Source organism: Heloderma suspectum, chromosome 2 (assembly GCF_057233095.1).
Source record: "Heloderma suspectum isolate Gila_16-S chromosome 2, 16-S_ref, whole genome shotgun sequence".
Lineage (NCBI taxonomy): Eukaryota > Metazoa > Chordata > Lepidosauria > Squamata > Helodermatidae > Heloderma > Heloderma suspectum.
This window is the reverse complement of record NC_139459.1, coordinates 125,262,296-125,278,232: the sequence shown is the minus strand read 5'-3', so window position 1 is coordinate 125,278,232 and position 15,937 is coordinate 125,262,296. Positions and strand designations below refer to the sequence as shown.

The following is a 15,937-nucleotide window of genomic DNA, read 5'->3' as shown; positions in this document are numbered from 1 at the left end:
ATCAAATTGTCATCTCCACATTCACGCTCTGTAAATAAACTAAATTTAACCTAAAGACCATTTAGTTTATTGAGGTCTAGTATGCACTTCATTGCCAAATCTTCAGCAGTTGTACAATTATACTGATGTTAACACTAGATCAAGGGTAACTGCTCTAGGCTTCTCCTTGGTACTGTCACTCTGTTGCCTCTGGTGAATTTTTAAGGGTCTACTCCTTTTATCTGTAATAAGTCAGACTGGATTTTTCCTTTCAAGTTCAGCAGTACCCTCCAAGGACACACTTGATGTGGTCTTTGATTCACTTCAGTATTCTCTAAAACTTGGTCAATTTACTGTTCCTTATTTTATTTCATACTACCTGTTGGAACAAGAATCTGTATAACGCACAAGTGGCATCACATTATGCCATGTGTTTTGTTACACAAAAATAGCTGTTAAATGTTAAAGCATTTGGAAGGTTAAGTTATTCAGGACAATTAATTTGACACATGAAACTACTTTTGCCACCAAACATTAAGTATTGATCTCTCAGGTGTCCCACCTTTCCGTATGTGAACTTAAAAGTGAGAGCATAGCAGCAGAAGTGTGCTGTGGTGTTTGAACTACCTGTGTTCTGCACTCTGCTATTCATCTAACTATTGATCTTAACAGTAGAAATTGAACATTGCAATATTGAACATTGTCATTGTGAGGAGTAGCAGCAGCGGAGGAATTTGCATACCATATAAAGTGAATCCCTTGTACTGATTTTTCTCCCTCCCAGCATGTGAAGTTAAATAGCAGGATGTCAGGTTGGGCTTCCAAGCCTGTCACAACGTATCATTTTTCAGGAGGTAGTGCTTCAGATTTCTGTCCACTTTCTTTCCACCACTCTGGAAAATGGTGCATGGTGTACAATGGCGTGTTTAAAACAAATTTTTCCCTTCCTACACACTTCTGAACTTAATTGTAAGAAGTTTTTTCACGTTGCTCAGAACTGAACAGAAATATTGTAGTACTTCTGATGACCTCCATAATTGATACACTACCACCTTGGCAATAGTCCTGAACAATACTCTTTCTTTCTTTCTTTCTTTCTTTCTTTCTTTATTATTAAATTTATTAATCGCCCATCTGGCTGGTCACCCAGCCACTCTGGGCGATGTACAACATACAATAAAAACAGTTTAAAACAATAAAATTCTACAATAAAAACATTTTCTAAAATACCCTAACCCACCCCAAATGCCTGCCTGAACAACAACGTTTTTAATGCACGACGGAAGCTCATTAAAGAGGGGGCATGACGGAGTTCCCTAGGGAGGGAGTTCCACAGAGTGGGGGCCACCACAGAAAAGGCCCTCTCCCTCATCCCCACCAGTCTAGCTGTCCTGGCTGATGGGACAGAGAGAAGGCCATCTGAGGCTGATCTTGTTAAGCGGCCTGTCTAGTGCTGCTGGAGGCGCTCCTTAAGATAGGCTGGGCCGGAACCATATAGGGTTTTAAAGGTCAAAACCAACACCTTGAATTTGGCCCGGAAAACAACTGGTAACCAGTGCAGCTCCTTCAGCACTGGAGTGATGTGATCTCGCCGGCGGCTGCCTTTAATCAGGCGAGCCGCCGCGTTCTGTACCAGCTGCAGTTTCCGAACTGTCTTCAAGGGTAACCCCACGTAGAGCGCATTACAGTAGTCTAAACGAGAGGAGACCAGGGCATGTACTACTGATGGGAGCAGATGGTCGGGAAGGTAGGGGCGCAGCCGCCGTATCAGATGGAGTTGATACAGCGCTGTCCGGCTCACAGCTGATACCTGAGCCTCCATGGACAGCTGGGAGTTCAAAATGACCCCCAGGCTGCGGACCTGGTCTTTCAAGGGTAGCCGTACCCCATTCAACACCAGGTCAACATCCCCCAGCCTCCTCTTGTCTCCCACCAAAAGTACCTCGGTCTTGTCAGGGTTCAGCTTCAGCCTATTCCTCCCCATCCAGCCACTCACCGTCTCCAGACATTTGGACAGGGATTCTACGGCCAACCTTGGTGAAGATTTGGACGAGAGGTAGAGCTGCGTTTTGAAGAGCAGACTTAGGTGTGCAATCCTATGCATGTTCAGACAGAAAAAAGTCCAACTCCCAGCATTCCCCAGCCAGCCATGATAGCTGGGGAATGCTGGAAGTTGTAGGAGTTTTTTGTCTAAACATGCATAGAATTGTGCCCTGGGTGGCTTAAACTAAAACTGGTTCTTTCTGTCTTGCATGTTTGTCGGACTTTATTAGTTCAGTTAATCTGCCATTCCTTTTTCCATAGTTAAAAGATTTGTACATCTAAACATAATACTGCTGAAATTACTTGACTGTTACCCAACTAGTATTTCCAGTACATCTCTATTGTTGTGTAGTCGTAGATTTAATGGGGCTTTGTGGCAAATGCTAAGCAAGATCACAATTTGAATTACAAAGTCCCATTGTGTGAGTAGAAGGCACTTTTGCTCACATTGGTGGGGTGTGTTGTCATTGCTGTTGATTCTCTCCTATGTCTCGGCCTCCTGTATCCCATTAAAAGCTAGAGAACCTCTGATTCTCTGGGGTGGGGCTGGCATTCCTTCAGCTGGGGGGAAATTGGTGAGTGCTCCCCCCGCTGCAATGAGCAAAAGGATCTTCTGCACTGCTCAGTTGAATATAGAAGGTTTTATAATTTTATGTTCAAAATTTTTCTATGTTGAACCCAAGTTTGCAGATTGTTTTAATTTCAGGCAGTATGGCATACTTTAAGTTTTTCTGTTCGATTATTAAAAAAAACTACCAATGGCAATTTTTAACTTTGAGTTTTGATGCATCAGAGAGGATATGAGAAGGGGTTAATCATTCTGGAAAACAGGAGAGAAACATACTTGAATTGAATGCTTGTGCCACACCTCAGCATATTTGGAGAAAACAAATACAGATTTTTGTCAGGTGGCTTGTCCGTGGCTAGGACCCTTGTTTGCGCATAACACTTACCAGTGGTGCTAACCCATGGTTTATTTAACCCATGGGTTCTTGAATTCTGGGTTGTTCTGATGTGCAAACCCAGCACATCAGAACAACTGTGCTAACAACTGTGTTGTTACATGTGAGCCTAGACTCATAGGTAGTAGCCAGGCTACAGAAGCAGTGGACGAGAGTGGTAAAAACAACAACAACCCAGCAGCTTTACTTGCTGGTACTACAGCACCTCAAAGACATTTGGGATATAGGCAGGAAGTAGGAGAAGGGAAACAAACAAACTTGGGGCTAAGAAAACCAACCATGGTTTGTTCATTCATCTTGCCAGACAAACCCTGGATAGGGCAACAAACCATAGGTTAACATGGGTTACCATTATTTGCAAACCAGGTTATTGACCTAGTTCACACATAATGAAAACCCAGAGTAGGGGTTGTTGAATCTTGGATTGTTGTAATGTGTGAACCCTGCCCTATGGTTTAATTGGTTGTTAACCACAAACAACCCAGAGTTCACAATCCAACAACAAACCATGGGTTCTCTTCCTGGGTTGTTCATGATTAACAACCCATAGTTAAACTATAGCGCAGAGTTCTTACATAGTGACAACCCATGATTCAAGTACAACCCATTCTCTGGGTTGTCGTTATGTTCAAACTAGGCCTATGTGTCTTCGGGTCTCATCTCTTGTTTAGAAGTGTTGGTGAAAAGAGCAGGTTCTTGCTTATTTGGCAAACAGATTTTAAGCACAGCATCCTAGAGCGTCCTAGAAGCGGTTTTGCATCCTGTAGGATTTAATTATGAGTATGAGGTTTCTCAGTAACAATATGTAAAGACATGAATGAAAGTTCTATGAGCAAAGTAGTGACTTGCATATCTGACACTAGTGATTAAAAGGAGAAAATGATCTCAGATGCAAATAGGAGGAGGTCAGCTTGAGTGACCAGTTCATTTCTGGGTAACCAGTAAATAGGTGGGGGAATGATCTTAGTGTGGAACCCAAATCAAAGCATTTGTTTTCAGACACTGGTAGAGTGGATTTTTTTTCTTTGTACAATATCTTAAACCGTTTGATAATGTATTTATAAACCTGCTTTAAAAATAAAAATGTATTTTACTCTGGCTAAGATCTTCCCATCTTAGCATCTGTTGTCAAAAATGTTATTATAATGCCACTTGTAGGTATCAGTGAGGCAAAAGTTTGCATTTTACTATTTTATGCGTGTTTTTTTTCCAGCGTGGATCTGATGAGCTTCTTCCTTCTGGTTTCGCTTACGGGCCTCTTACCATGAGCAATTCTACTCCTGCTACAGGTACGATTACGCACATATTTTGCAGAAGACTTAAAGATAGTGGGATAATAACTTCTGAGGACTTACTTGCAAGGCTGTTCTGCAGTATATTAATTTAAGCAGACGGAGACTCAGGGACTGCTACAGCTACCCAAATCTGATCAACCTGACAACTTTTCATGGCAGATGGGTTTTCAGCAGCAGTCCAGGGTTCATCACACCTATGGGAAATAGATGGGCAAATAATAATGTCAAGCATTCATTTCCCATTGTCCTGTATTGGAACCCACTCTTAACACTTTGCATAGATATAATGCTGCTCAATCTCCTAATCATGTTTAGAATGTAAATCTCCCCCCATCCCACCCCCACAAGTTTGCATGCTCCTCCCTCCTCCCTTCTTGTGCTGACCATTCTCCCTCCCTCTCTTTCCCTTTGTGAGCTAACTATGGTTAATTTTATTTCTGCAACATAGTTTTCACTGAGCATAATTGGTGCCAAATAATTTGCATAGCAGCTTTAACCTGAAAAGGAAGGGGAAGTGGGGAGGAGCTCAAGCCCATGGGGCAGTTCTGATGTAATCATGGTTAGAAGGTTGGGCAGCATTACATATGCACCAAGCCTACCATTAATTATCTGCATAGGTGTAAAGTAGTGAATGTGTGGATGACACCAAATTATTAAAGCTAGCTAAGTTTAAAAGAGGCTGTGAAACATCTTGTAGTACCTGGAGAGCAGGCGTGAAAATATCAGATCCACTTGAATCTTTGATAAGGTAAAAAGCAATGTGCATTGAGAACCATCTCCAGCTATAGCTACTGTTAACTCTTGAATTCTCCTAGGGCACAATCCTATACATGTTTAGACAAAGAAAAGGCCTACAACTCCCAGCATGCCCCAGCCAGCATTGCTGGCTGGGGCATGCTGGAAGTTGTAGGCCTTTTCTCTGTCTAAACATGCATAGGATTGTGCCTGTAATGCTTAAAAAAAGGTATGCAGTCTGCTGTTCAACATGCTGTAGACATTTGAACATTTTTTTTGAAAGCATGAGAAAGAAATGGGAACAAGGATATTTTTCAGTACAATCTTTCCAGTTCATCAAATCTCAACAAGCAGAGCTGTAAATAACACAGGATCATTTAAATATTTTATTTTGCAATTGGTGTTTTTTCCATACGTAAGTACTGTCACTCTGGTTTCCATATTGGAAAAGGCCGGTAGTACACATGGAGTAGCTCAGAGAAGAGCATCCAGTAGTGATTGGCAAGTTAAGGAATTTCCATATGAAGAATGTTTCTGAGGATCTGACAAAATTATATATAAAACATGAGATTCTGTAAGAATTTGCAGTGAATTAAGAGGCTGAAGCAGAAAAAAGGAGGGTCTTCAGTCTCATCCTGCATGTTTCTTTCAGGTATACCTTTGTAATCCACCTCTGAAGTGACTTGCGTAGTGTTCTGCTAGTTCCGAAACAGCCTGGGATCTTCCCTCAGGCAGGTTGGACTGGTCATGGCAGGCACATGTATAAACCACATCCATGGAGCAGATTTAAACCCAGTGACCACTTCTGCCACCGCTCTAGTTAACCTTCCAGTCTCCCATGCCAGTTGTGCTAGCAGCAGCAGTGAAGGCTTCCTCACTTGAATTAGAGAGGGTTGAGCAGATGGCTTGTCACCCCCTCCCTCCCAGGCTAATGTCAGCCACTTCCTGTCAAGGCAACTGTACTGTGCATTAGTTGAAACCTTCTCCTAGTTTTGGGGAAATGTAGAGGATTTTTACTGAGTTAAGCTATTTTATGTGATGTGCAAAATGCCTTCCTTGACTGCACAGTCATGCTGTAGACTAGCAAAAGACCCATCGTTAAAATAGACAGTAGCATTGCTGAATCACCCTCATTCATCCTCTCAGACCTGTAGCCAGGGATGGGCTACGTTTTCTCTGCCCCCCCCCTTTGCAAACATTTAAAAAATAGTTTACAGATTTGTCTTTAAAAGGCCTGCAAACCAAATGAACTGCTCCTCCTACACTTTTGGCGCCTCCCCACAAGAGACTTTTAGGATGGCTCTGGCTTTCTCACTCTTAATCTCCTCTTTACCTTTGATCTCTCCCTGCTCTACCTCACTTCATGCTTTTATCAAAGTTATGGGGCTTTTGTTATGCTTACTGCTTGAGTCCCCAAAGGAATCAGTTTCTCAGTCCTATGTGTGTAAAACTTCTCGATGAAAGGTTGGTAATAGCAAGCCCAGCTGTCACAGCCTTTTTGGCTGCTGTTGGCTCAGTTGCTAGGATTTCCTAAAGTGGCTTGCAAGCCAAAAGAAACATTCACAAGTGCTGTGATTGGGATAAACCATACAGATTAAATTCATCTAAAATAGAATTCTGAATTTCTTGAATTTACCATTTTCATAACACTAGAGCTAAAGATAAGTGAACAAGCACAGGAATAATTTGCCAGAAAATAAAAGAAAAAAGCAAGTTTGTATTGCTTTACTGCAAATGGCTGATTTTTCAGTTGTCACAGCAAATGCCATTTTATTGTGCCTGAAGTATACCTCTTATTTTGAAGCATTTCTTTATTTTAGCTAATGGGAATGACAACAAGAAATTTAAAGGAGACAGATCTCCCTGCTCCCCTTCTCGAGTCCTTCATCTTCGTAAAATTCCAAATGATGTCACTGAAGCAGAAGTAATTTCTCTAGGTCTACCCTTTGGCAAAGTAACCAATCTCTTGATGTTGAAGGGGAAAAGCCAGGTATGTACATATTTTGCAATATCCAAGCTACAAGAACAAGTAGTTCATGTAGTATATGTTATTTGTCTGGTACAAAGTGGCATTGTTAGATGGGTAATTCCTCCCACCCCCATAGCTCATATCGGTTTTGGCTCTGATACAAGTCAAACATTTCTCCCTGAAACCAGGAAGTAATTCAGCTCATTTCTGAGCCAAAGCTGAATTCAGCCCCTAACCCTCACCCATCTCCCAAACTGTAATTTGCATCTGTGGATCATGAATGTTTGCAAGGAAGGGCTTGCAAGTCTCAAACAAGCTCCTTGTTGGGCCTCTCCTTGGCTGCAAACAGCTGGCTGACCTTTGCAACCAAAGATTGGGGGTGCTTGCAAGTCCTTGGTGCAAATAAAAGCTTCCTGTGGCAAGGAGAGGCCCTGCCAGGAACTCTCCTGGCTATGCAGATCTGTTCTGTGGGAGGTTTGAGCCTGGATCAGTAGTAGAGGCTAAGCCATGAATTGTTCTCTCGCTCAGAATAGTCTTTGGCTCTAATGCTTGCCACCTCTTCAGTGTGGCCAGTATTTAACCACTGCCAGATTTCAGATTGTTGCATCAACTTTATATTCTTTATTTTTTATGACAGCTGTGACTAATTGGTAAACATAGTTTTTTAAATTAAAAGTTCACTGTTCCCAATTTCGTAAACTAGCTCCGTGTTTTGTGGTTTGTGGCAGTCTTTTGGGTACCATCTTTTAGTGTTCAACAATTCTCTATTCCTAGGCTATTCCAGAACAATTTGATTCTATATATATTTTATGTCTTTAGTTGTGTGCTGTAGTTTGGTTATGGAAGAAGATCACTAGAGCTTGCAATATAGGCCATGTCCAGACAAAACATGGTTTCCATTAAATGTGCAAGCCTTGAACCTGAAAGCTTGAAGGCATAATTTCAGATCCTGGCTTGTTCTCAAACATTAGTTTTAAACAGGTTTGGTTGTCATAGGGAACTGTGGTTGGTTTTATATCAAATGCGAAGCTTTTGATTCTTTCCTTCTTCGTGGTCTCTGTGCATCACACATTTGGGCTCTGTGCCTGCACAGAGACTCATTCAGGAAACTTCCAAGCTGAAATCTTGGATTTCAGTCAGACTATTCCTCCTATCAATCGGACTGTTCTCCTATTCCTCGGTCCCACCTTCGATCTCATCTCCAGATGATGTTGTTAGGCCACGAGATAGAGCCTTGCCTTCCAAGGACATGGGACACTTTTCTGAGCAAATGCTTAGAATAGCACAATCGTTGGGCATTGCGGTGCAACAACCTCCACAACAACTCCACGATTCGGTGTTCAATGCCGTCACGGCAGACATGTCCACCCTGGTGGCCATTCCCTTTCTCCCAGCTTTGCTGGGTACAGTGCAACAAACATGGAAAGCACCTTCATCCTTGACCCAACATCCAAGAGGCTAGAATCTATGTACCGGGTTCAAGAGACGGATGCTTCTTTTCTCTTTGCACATCCAAAACTGAACTCAATCGTAGAGTCTGCTCAGGGCCACTCTCAAAAACCACCTGCCTCACCTGTGGATAAGGAGGACCATAAGCTTGAACTCGTGGGACACCGCCTCTACTCTTCAGCAGCATTGGGACTTTGGATTTCAAATTACCAGGCAGTGATGGCCAGGTACCAATTGTTCCTTTGGGGGGAAAATGGATTCCCTTATCGCTTACCTTCCTGAGAATCAACACAAGTTAGCAGGAATGTTTCACGTAGAAGCCTCCAAACTATCCCATCAGCAGATCAGTACCGCCCGTCATCAGGCGGACTGCAGTGCTAAGGTGATGATGGGTTCTGTCGCCTTAAGAAGACATGCTTGGCTCCGTTCTGCGGGCCTCACTCCTGAAGCTTGATCTAGAATAGAGGATTTATCCTTTGATGGTGAAGGTTTATTTAATGCGAAAACAGACAAGCAAATGGAGTCTGTGCAGAAAGCCAGAATAACTGCTCGTAAAATGGGTATCAGCCAAGTCCAACAACAACAAACACATCCCTTATCGCCAGCGCCGCTGGTACCGACAACACCAGACCTACGCCCCTTGACAACCTGGGGATTGAACACCTAGATATCAGCAACAAAGGAAAAGTTATCCTTTTCCTAAGTTTCAGCAAAAGGCGAAGGGCGATGGATTCTCTAAGCATCGTCTTTGACTCCAGTCTTCTTCCCCTCCATACCAACCATTACAAACTACTTTTTGGAGATCTCCTGAGCAAATTTTACTCATCTTGGACAAGGGTGACATCAGACAACTGGGTGCTAACTATTGTCTGTCAAGGATACAAAATAGAATTCAACACACTTCCACTGCTGGGTTCAGTACAGACCACCCCATTCTCGAATGTCCTTCAGGAGGAAAAATGATCTCTCCTAGGGAAAGGAGCTATCCAGCGCATTAATCCAAACCTCGATACGGAGGATTTTTTCTTCAAGTACTTCACCGTACCAAAATGGGACGGAGACCTCCACCCATTTTAGATCTTCGGGACCCGAACAAATTTGTTGCTCCCAAGAGATTCAGAATGACAGTCCTACCCATGATTCTCCCACTCTTCCAAAGAGGTTCATGGTTTGCCACGGTCGATCTCAAGGATGCATATTTCCACATAGCGATAGAACACTCGCACAGAAAATTCCTCCGCTTTGTGATTGGCGCAGAACTCTTCCAGTTCTACGTTCTGCCATTCGGTCTCAACAGCCCCACACATATTCACAAAATGTATGGCTGTGGTTTGCACTTACCTCTGCCTCAAGGGAGTAGAGATCTACCCGTATCTCAAAACTGGCTGTTAGTGGATACCTCCCGGGAAGCCCTATTGTGCACTATTATAGTCGTTCTGAATCTCCTTCAGGCACTGGGACTAAGGATCAACAGGGAGAAATCCCACTTGACCCTCACACAAACAGTTCAATTCATAAGGGCTGTCCTCAATTCCAGGACTGGGCGGGCATATCTTCCCACAAATTGCGTCAAAGATCTGGTCAAACATGCCACTTCGATGTTTTTCAATCGCCATACCAAAGTGCACAACGTTCAGTGCCTACTCAGTCATATGGCAGCGACAGTATCAGTTGTAGAATGGGCCCGACTGTGGATGAGGCCCCCACAAATTTGGTTTATTTGAACTTTCGACTTAACCAGCAATCCCTTCGTCGTCAGCCTTATGGCACTGGAGGAGGTCGCTTTCAGCCTGGAGTGGTGGATGAATTCCAAACATCTGACCCAAGCGATGCCATTTCTTCCTGCTCCTCCGTCCAGGGTCCTGACCACAGATGCTTCCTTACTAGGCCCATTGAAGACCTCTACGAACACAGGGTCTTTGATCTTCCACCGAAACGATCTACCACATTTCCTGGAGCTGATGGCAGTCTGGAAAGCCCTCCGTGCCTTCAAACCATACCTTCGACACTGGCACATCCAGCTTCTCATGGACAACACTACAGTTCTATGGTACCTAAACAAACAAGGAGGAACCCACTCCTCACGTCTCCTTTCTCTCACTCTGGACATTTACAACTGGGTCGTTACAAGGGACATTCATCTGACGGCTCTCCATATCGTGGGGGAAGACAATGTCTTAGCGGACTCTCTCAGTCGCCTTCACCGGTGCTCCCACGAATGGCAGCTGGCCAAGGCAACCCTACAGATGATTTTCAGAAAATGGGGTCAACCTGAGATAGATCTCTTCGCAACTCCCGTGAACACGGCCTGCAGAAAATTTTGCTCCAGAGTGGGAGTCAGTCAGGAATTACTAGGCGATGCCTTTTTCCTGGAATGGAAGGAATGGCTATTCTACCTCTTTCCTCCGTTTCCGCTCGCCACGACGGTGATCTCAAAAATCAGACAGAACACCATGAATTGCATCTTAATCGCACCATGATGGCCGAGACGACCTTGGTTCATAATACTGAGAGATCTGGCACAGGGACATTGCCTACTGCTCCTGCAAATAGACAACTTAATTTCTTGAGATCGAGGTTGAATTCTCCACCCCGATCTCCATACCTTGAAGCTCATAGCGTGGAGAATCCAGTGCCTGGAGACCACTCCCCACCAATCCCAGCAACCGTACAGGCAATACTGGATGCGGTGAGAAAGCCATTGACGCGCCACTCTTACTCAGCTAAGTGGGCTTCATTTGTAAAGTTTGCGACTGACAGCAATTATAATCCTAATGACTGTTCATTTACAGACATTTTATGTTTTCTCCAACATTTATATAGGAGAGGACTGAAATATTCTTCCATAAGAGTGTATACCTCAGCAGTATCCGTGATGAGGGGCAACATAGGCGGGTGCTCCATCTTCAGCCACCCATTATGCAAACAATTCTTATGAGGACTTGGAAACTTGGCTCCCCCCATGAGAGACCTCATCCCTCAATGGGACTTGTTGCTAGTACTCAACAGCCTGACGTCCGCGCCATTTGAACCTTTTGCTACCATGGACTTGAGGCTGCTTTCTTGGAAGGTCGCTGCCTTGCTAGCGATTACAACCTCGAGAAGGGTGAGCGAGCTCTCCGCTTTACGAATAGACTCGCCTTATACCATTTTCCATAGGGAAAAGGTAGTACTCAGGCCAGACCTTGCTTTCCTCCCTAAAGTGGTGATGGACTTCCATGTAAATCAGCCAATTGTCCTCCCTGCTTTCTTTCCCTCTCCGACTTCTCATTTGGAGAAGAAATTCCACACTTTAGATGTCTGAAGAGCTCTGGCCTTTTATAAATCACGGACCGAGTCTTTCCGTACATCACAATGATTATTCCTGTGCTATGGAGGATATAATAAAGGCTTACCAGTTTCCTCCCAGAGACTAGCTTCCTGGATAGTACAGACTATTAGGTTAACATACCACCTCCCGAGGAAGGAGTTGCCGCCTTGAATCTGAGCACATTCAACAAGGGGAGTGTCGACTTCCACGGCCTTTACAAGAGGTGTACCTCTGGTGGACTTGTGTAAGGCGGCTACCTGGTTGAAGCCTTCTACTTTTATAAGGCACTGTAGACTAGATGTTCGGGCCCGAGCAGACTGGGCCTTTGGCAGGCTGTACTCTCATCAGTACTGCAGTGAGACACCAACCCACCTCCGGTAAATCAGCTTGTTATTCGCCCATATGTGTGATGCACAGAGAACGCGAAGAAGAAAGTCAGGTTGCTTACCTGTAACTGTAGTTCTTCGAGTGGTCATCTGTGCATTCACACAACTCTCCCACCGTCCCCTCTTCAGTGTCAATGTTATTGCTTTGGTACCAAGGTGTTTTTCTTCTCGGACTCGAGACTGCTTTGTGGTCTCAAGGAACTGAGGGAGAGGCAGGAACCCATGCTATATATACCATGGATGGTGGGGGAGGGGTTCCCGCCAAAAACTTGTTCAGCTTGGAAGTTTCCTGAACGAGTCTCCGCACAGGCTCAGAGCCCATATGTGTGAATGCACAGATGACCACTCAAAGAACTACAGTTACAGGTAAGCAACCTGTCTTTCTGGCACACAAAAGAGGAGAATGGAGAATGCAAACCCAAGGCCTGTAGTTGTACTGGGAACCAGGGTTTCTTGCTATTCCCATTACATCTGAACTGAGCTGTTGTATAGCAGTGAAGTAAAAAGTTCTCCAAAAATCACTCATACTGTAGTTTACTATTTAGATATACAAAATTGCTTCGTGTGTTTGTAAGTAAAGTAGTTTGCATAGATTTTTTTTTAGTGAAAGTGGTTTTACAAACAAAACATTCCTCTATTTGTGTTAATTGCAGGCTTTCCTAGAAATGGCTTCAGAAGAAGCTGCTGTTACTATGGTGAACTACTACACTCCTGTTACTCCTCACCTTCGCAGTCAGCCTGTTTATATTCAGTATTCCAATCACAGAGAACTTAAGACTGACAATCTACCCAATCAGGCTGTAAGTATGCTACTTTTGAGAAAAAATTCATGGCAACAATTAAAGCTATTAATATGTCAAATATTTTTGAACCACTTCAACATCCTACTTTCATAAGGCTTCAAGTTACCTACCTGAAGGCAGGCCAGTGTTTTTACTTTAAGCAGAGAAAGTTGAGCTTCAGTTACACTGCTGTCTTTGCACATGAAGCTTCGAATGTCAGTGGTTGTTTAGTGTCTGAAGCTGATGATATCACAATTGCCCCCTTCCCATTCTGGATACCATATTTTACTTTGTAGTATCACAATATTTCTTTCAAAATCCAATATATCTCTCATTTTGCAACAGACCTCTTTTTGCTACCCCTCAACAAATTATGATCTGGCTTGAACATGTGTTCTTGACATGGCAGGCCCAAATTCTAGGACTGACTGCTTGCAGAAGAGAGTAGTGTACTCTTACCCTCCTGCATGAATGAATGCTGTTTCTGTACAAGAAAAAAGGCTCAGCTTCATGATATTGGAGCTGCAAGTCTTTCAGAATCAAGCTACAAAACATATTGGAGCTGCACGTCTTTCAGAATCAAGCTACAAAACATAGCCAGTTATACAGTTTTGTTCAATACACGATGCCAGAAGCATGGCCCAACATCCATAGTATCCTGTTATTATGTTGAGGTTAATCACTTTCACAATCAAAGCAGCTATACTCTGTTTTCAGGCACATGTGAACCAAATATAGTCAGCTTACCTGGAGAATCCCTTGTGGTACATCTCAGGTTCAGTTGGGCGGGGTGCTGTCTGTCCACCTGAAGAAGAGTCTGGATTCTCCCTCTTAATAGGCTCAACTGGTTCAGAAGCACATCTTTCCCTATTCTCTCCTTCCCTTTGCAGTTGGAGATTTGCACATTTTCTCCTCTTGGTTGCTATCACCTGAAAATCAGTTAAACCCCCAGATTGCCAGAATTCTTGCTTTGGGAAAGGAGGGAAACACGCCTTTTATCCTCACCCTTATCTATGCTTCAACTGTAAAAAAAAAAAAAGGCTTGTATGTTAAAGCAGGGTGGCCCAACTTGGTCTGCTTATTTATATTAAAATCCCTATGGTCCATCAGTGTGAATTAAAAGCACATATTTGAGGCTTTTTGGTGCTCCCACCCAGGCTTCCTGAAGGTGATCATTTTGTTCCCTCTCTGATAGCCTTCCATTGGTATGTCAAGAGTGTTTCTCTTCCAGCAGGCAGTTAACCTGCCAACTTGTTTTTAATTCTTTCTCTCTCTTACTAGTTTTTGAGAATTTTAACCTGTATCTTGTTTTCTTATTGATTTGGTTTTTTTGTTTTAAAAGTTTTTATTATGATGTGAACTGGCTTTGGTGTTCATTTATGGAAAAGCAAATATAACTGAATAAAATAAAGATAAATTTGAATTCTCACAGCTAAGGTAACTAATCTGTATTTGAGCAATCCTGTGTCTACACTCTTGCTTTGACCATAAGCACCTTGCTGAATCAGGCCAGTGACCACTTGTATTGGCCCCAGGAGCATAACCAAGTCACCTGTAGTGTTAGAGGGCCTAGAGATCCATAATGCCTTGCTTAAGTTAATTATTAGTGCAATTCCCTTGCTAGTAAGCCTCTGAGCATATGAAGATGAATCAAAGGGCCAATAGCGCGGCCCAGCACATTGCACCCTAATGAGTAGAGTATCTAATCAAGATGTGCCTGGGAAGTGAAGTTTGTTTTGTTGTGCCTGGGAAGTGACGCTACGGTGGCTGTGCTGAGAACCAAGTGCTATTAGTCTATGCTGGGAATGAACGCTAGGGGGCGCTTCCTGCTGTCATGCTGCGTCACTGCTAACATGTATGGTATAAAACCAATTGTACCCCATGGCTTTGGGTTCAGAGAAGCTGTCTGATCCAACCATTGGGTACGCCTGTGTGCTGTAAGTTACTCAATAAACTACGCCTTTAAATAAATAAAGTAAACCTGGGTCTGATTTATCACTATCTTGGCACCTCTAAATTAAGAGGTCGAAGCCCACGGCTGGGGCAATACACCAGTTAGTCTAGTATTCTTGGCAAGAATCTCAGCAACAAGCACAGAGTTAAGTGGACCCCTTATTGGCCCGCTTAGAAATTGGCCAGTATTCACTGGAGGAGGATGGCTTGTCTTCTGCCCATCCTTTTTTAGGATATCAAAAAGAGGTTGAATATTTTAGTGGGGGTTTCAGGAAAAATATTTAACTGTGAAAATACACTTTGTTCCAAAAGCCCAGCTCCAGCTTCGTAATGAAAATGCTTTTGTGGTGTCTCCTAGCCTTCTTCCCTTCCCTTTTAAACTTCTTTGTTAAATATTAAAACTATTAGCAAACAAATTATTTATGATTGGACATGGAATCCCTCTATCAATACCGCTGTACTTGCGTCTTTTAAGAAGCCGGATGTGCAAACCATAAATATCCGGCTGAGATTTTTTGAAGGCAAACAAATGCACATGTAGCATTGGGGGTGGGGGATAGCACATTACTTTTCACCACAGCACCTGTTTTGAGTTTACTAGCTAATACTATTGTATTTAAGCCATTGGATAACATCTCTTGTTCTCAGTTTGAACCATAAACTGTGTGTGTGTGATGTAATAGCATCCTATCAGTATGCTCTGGATTTTCCTTGTGTAGCCATTTTCCTACTGGTTTGTCTCCATAAGAGTGAATTCCGTTGTTAACACCACAGTAAAAGTGCATGAATACATTACATTCTTAACAGATAGAGGTCTTCCTTTGTAGTAGTGTCTTGAACTGTCTAATGGCCAAACAGTTCATTGTTTGGTACCGTACAAACAGAAGACTGTATCCCAAATTGGTTTCATTTTAATCATAACACCATGGGTCACATCATTGACCTTTGTGTTCCTGCTGTAGTGTCTGGCCCAGCAAACAAGAGATGTACCTTTAATGGCTTACTAAAGCAGCAAACCTGTGAAGGGGACAAATCTTTGATTTTAAGGGTGGAGAAATTAATGGTACCCTAAGG

At 43.2% G+C, this 15,937-nt stretch overlaps 1 protein-coding gene and 2 pseudogenes across 2 annotated transcripts in view; all 3 read left to right on the top strand.

Annotated features, from left to right (window-relative positions):
• PTBP3 (polypyrimidine tract binding protein 3) overlaps nt 1–15,937 on the top strand; it is a 71,196-nt gene that overhangs the window by 27,629 nt on the left and 27,630 nt on the right. For both annotated transcript variants that reach the window (XM_084834709.1, XM_084834710.1), the window contains exons 2-4: nt 4,198–4,273; nt 6,835–7,004; nt 12,782–12,928. In XM_084834709.1, coding sequence (XP_084690835.1) covers nt 4,249–4,273; nt 6,835–7,004; nt 12,782–12,928 — 342 coding nt within the window. In that variant the 5' untranslated portion in view covers nt 4,198–4,248. The remainder of the gene's footprint in view (nt 1–4,197; nt 4,274–6,834; nt 7,005–12,781; nt 12,929–15,937) is intronic.
• LOC146352708 (uncharacterized) lies at nt 8,403–9,099 on the top strand (annotated as a pseudogene).
• Nucleotides 10,111–11,370, top strand: LOC146352707 (uncharacterized; annotated as a pseudogene).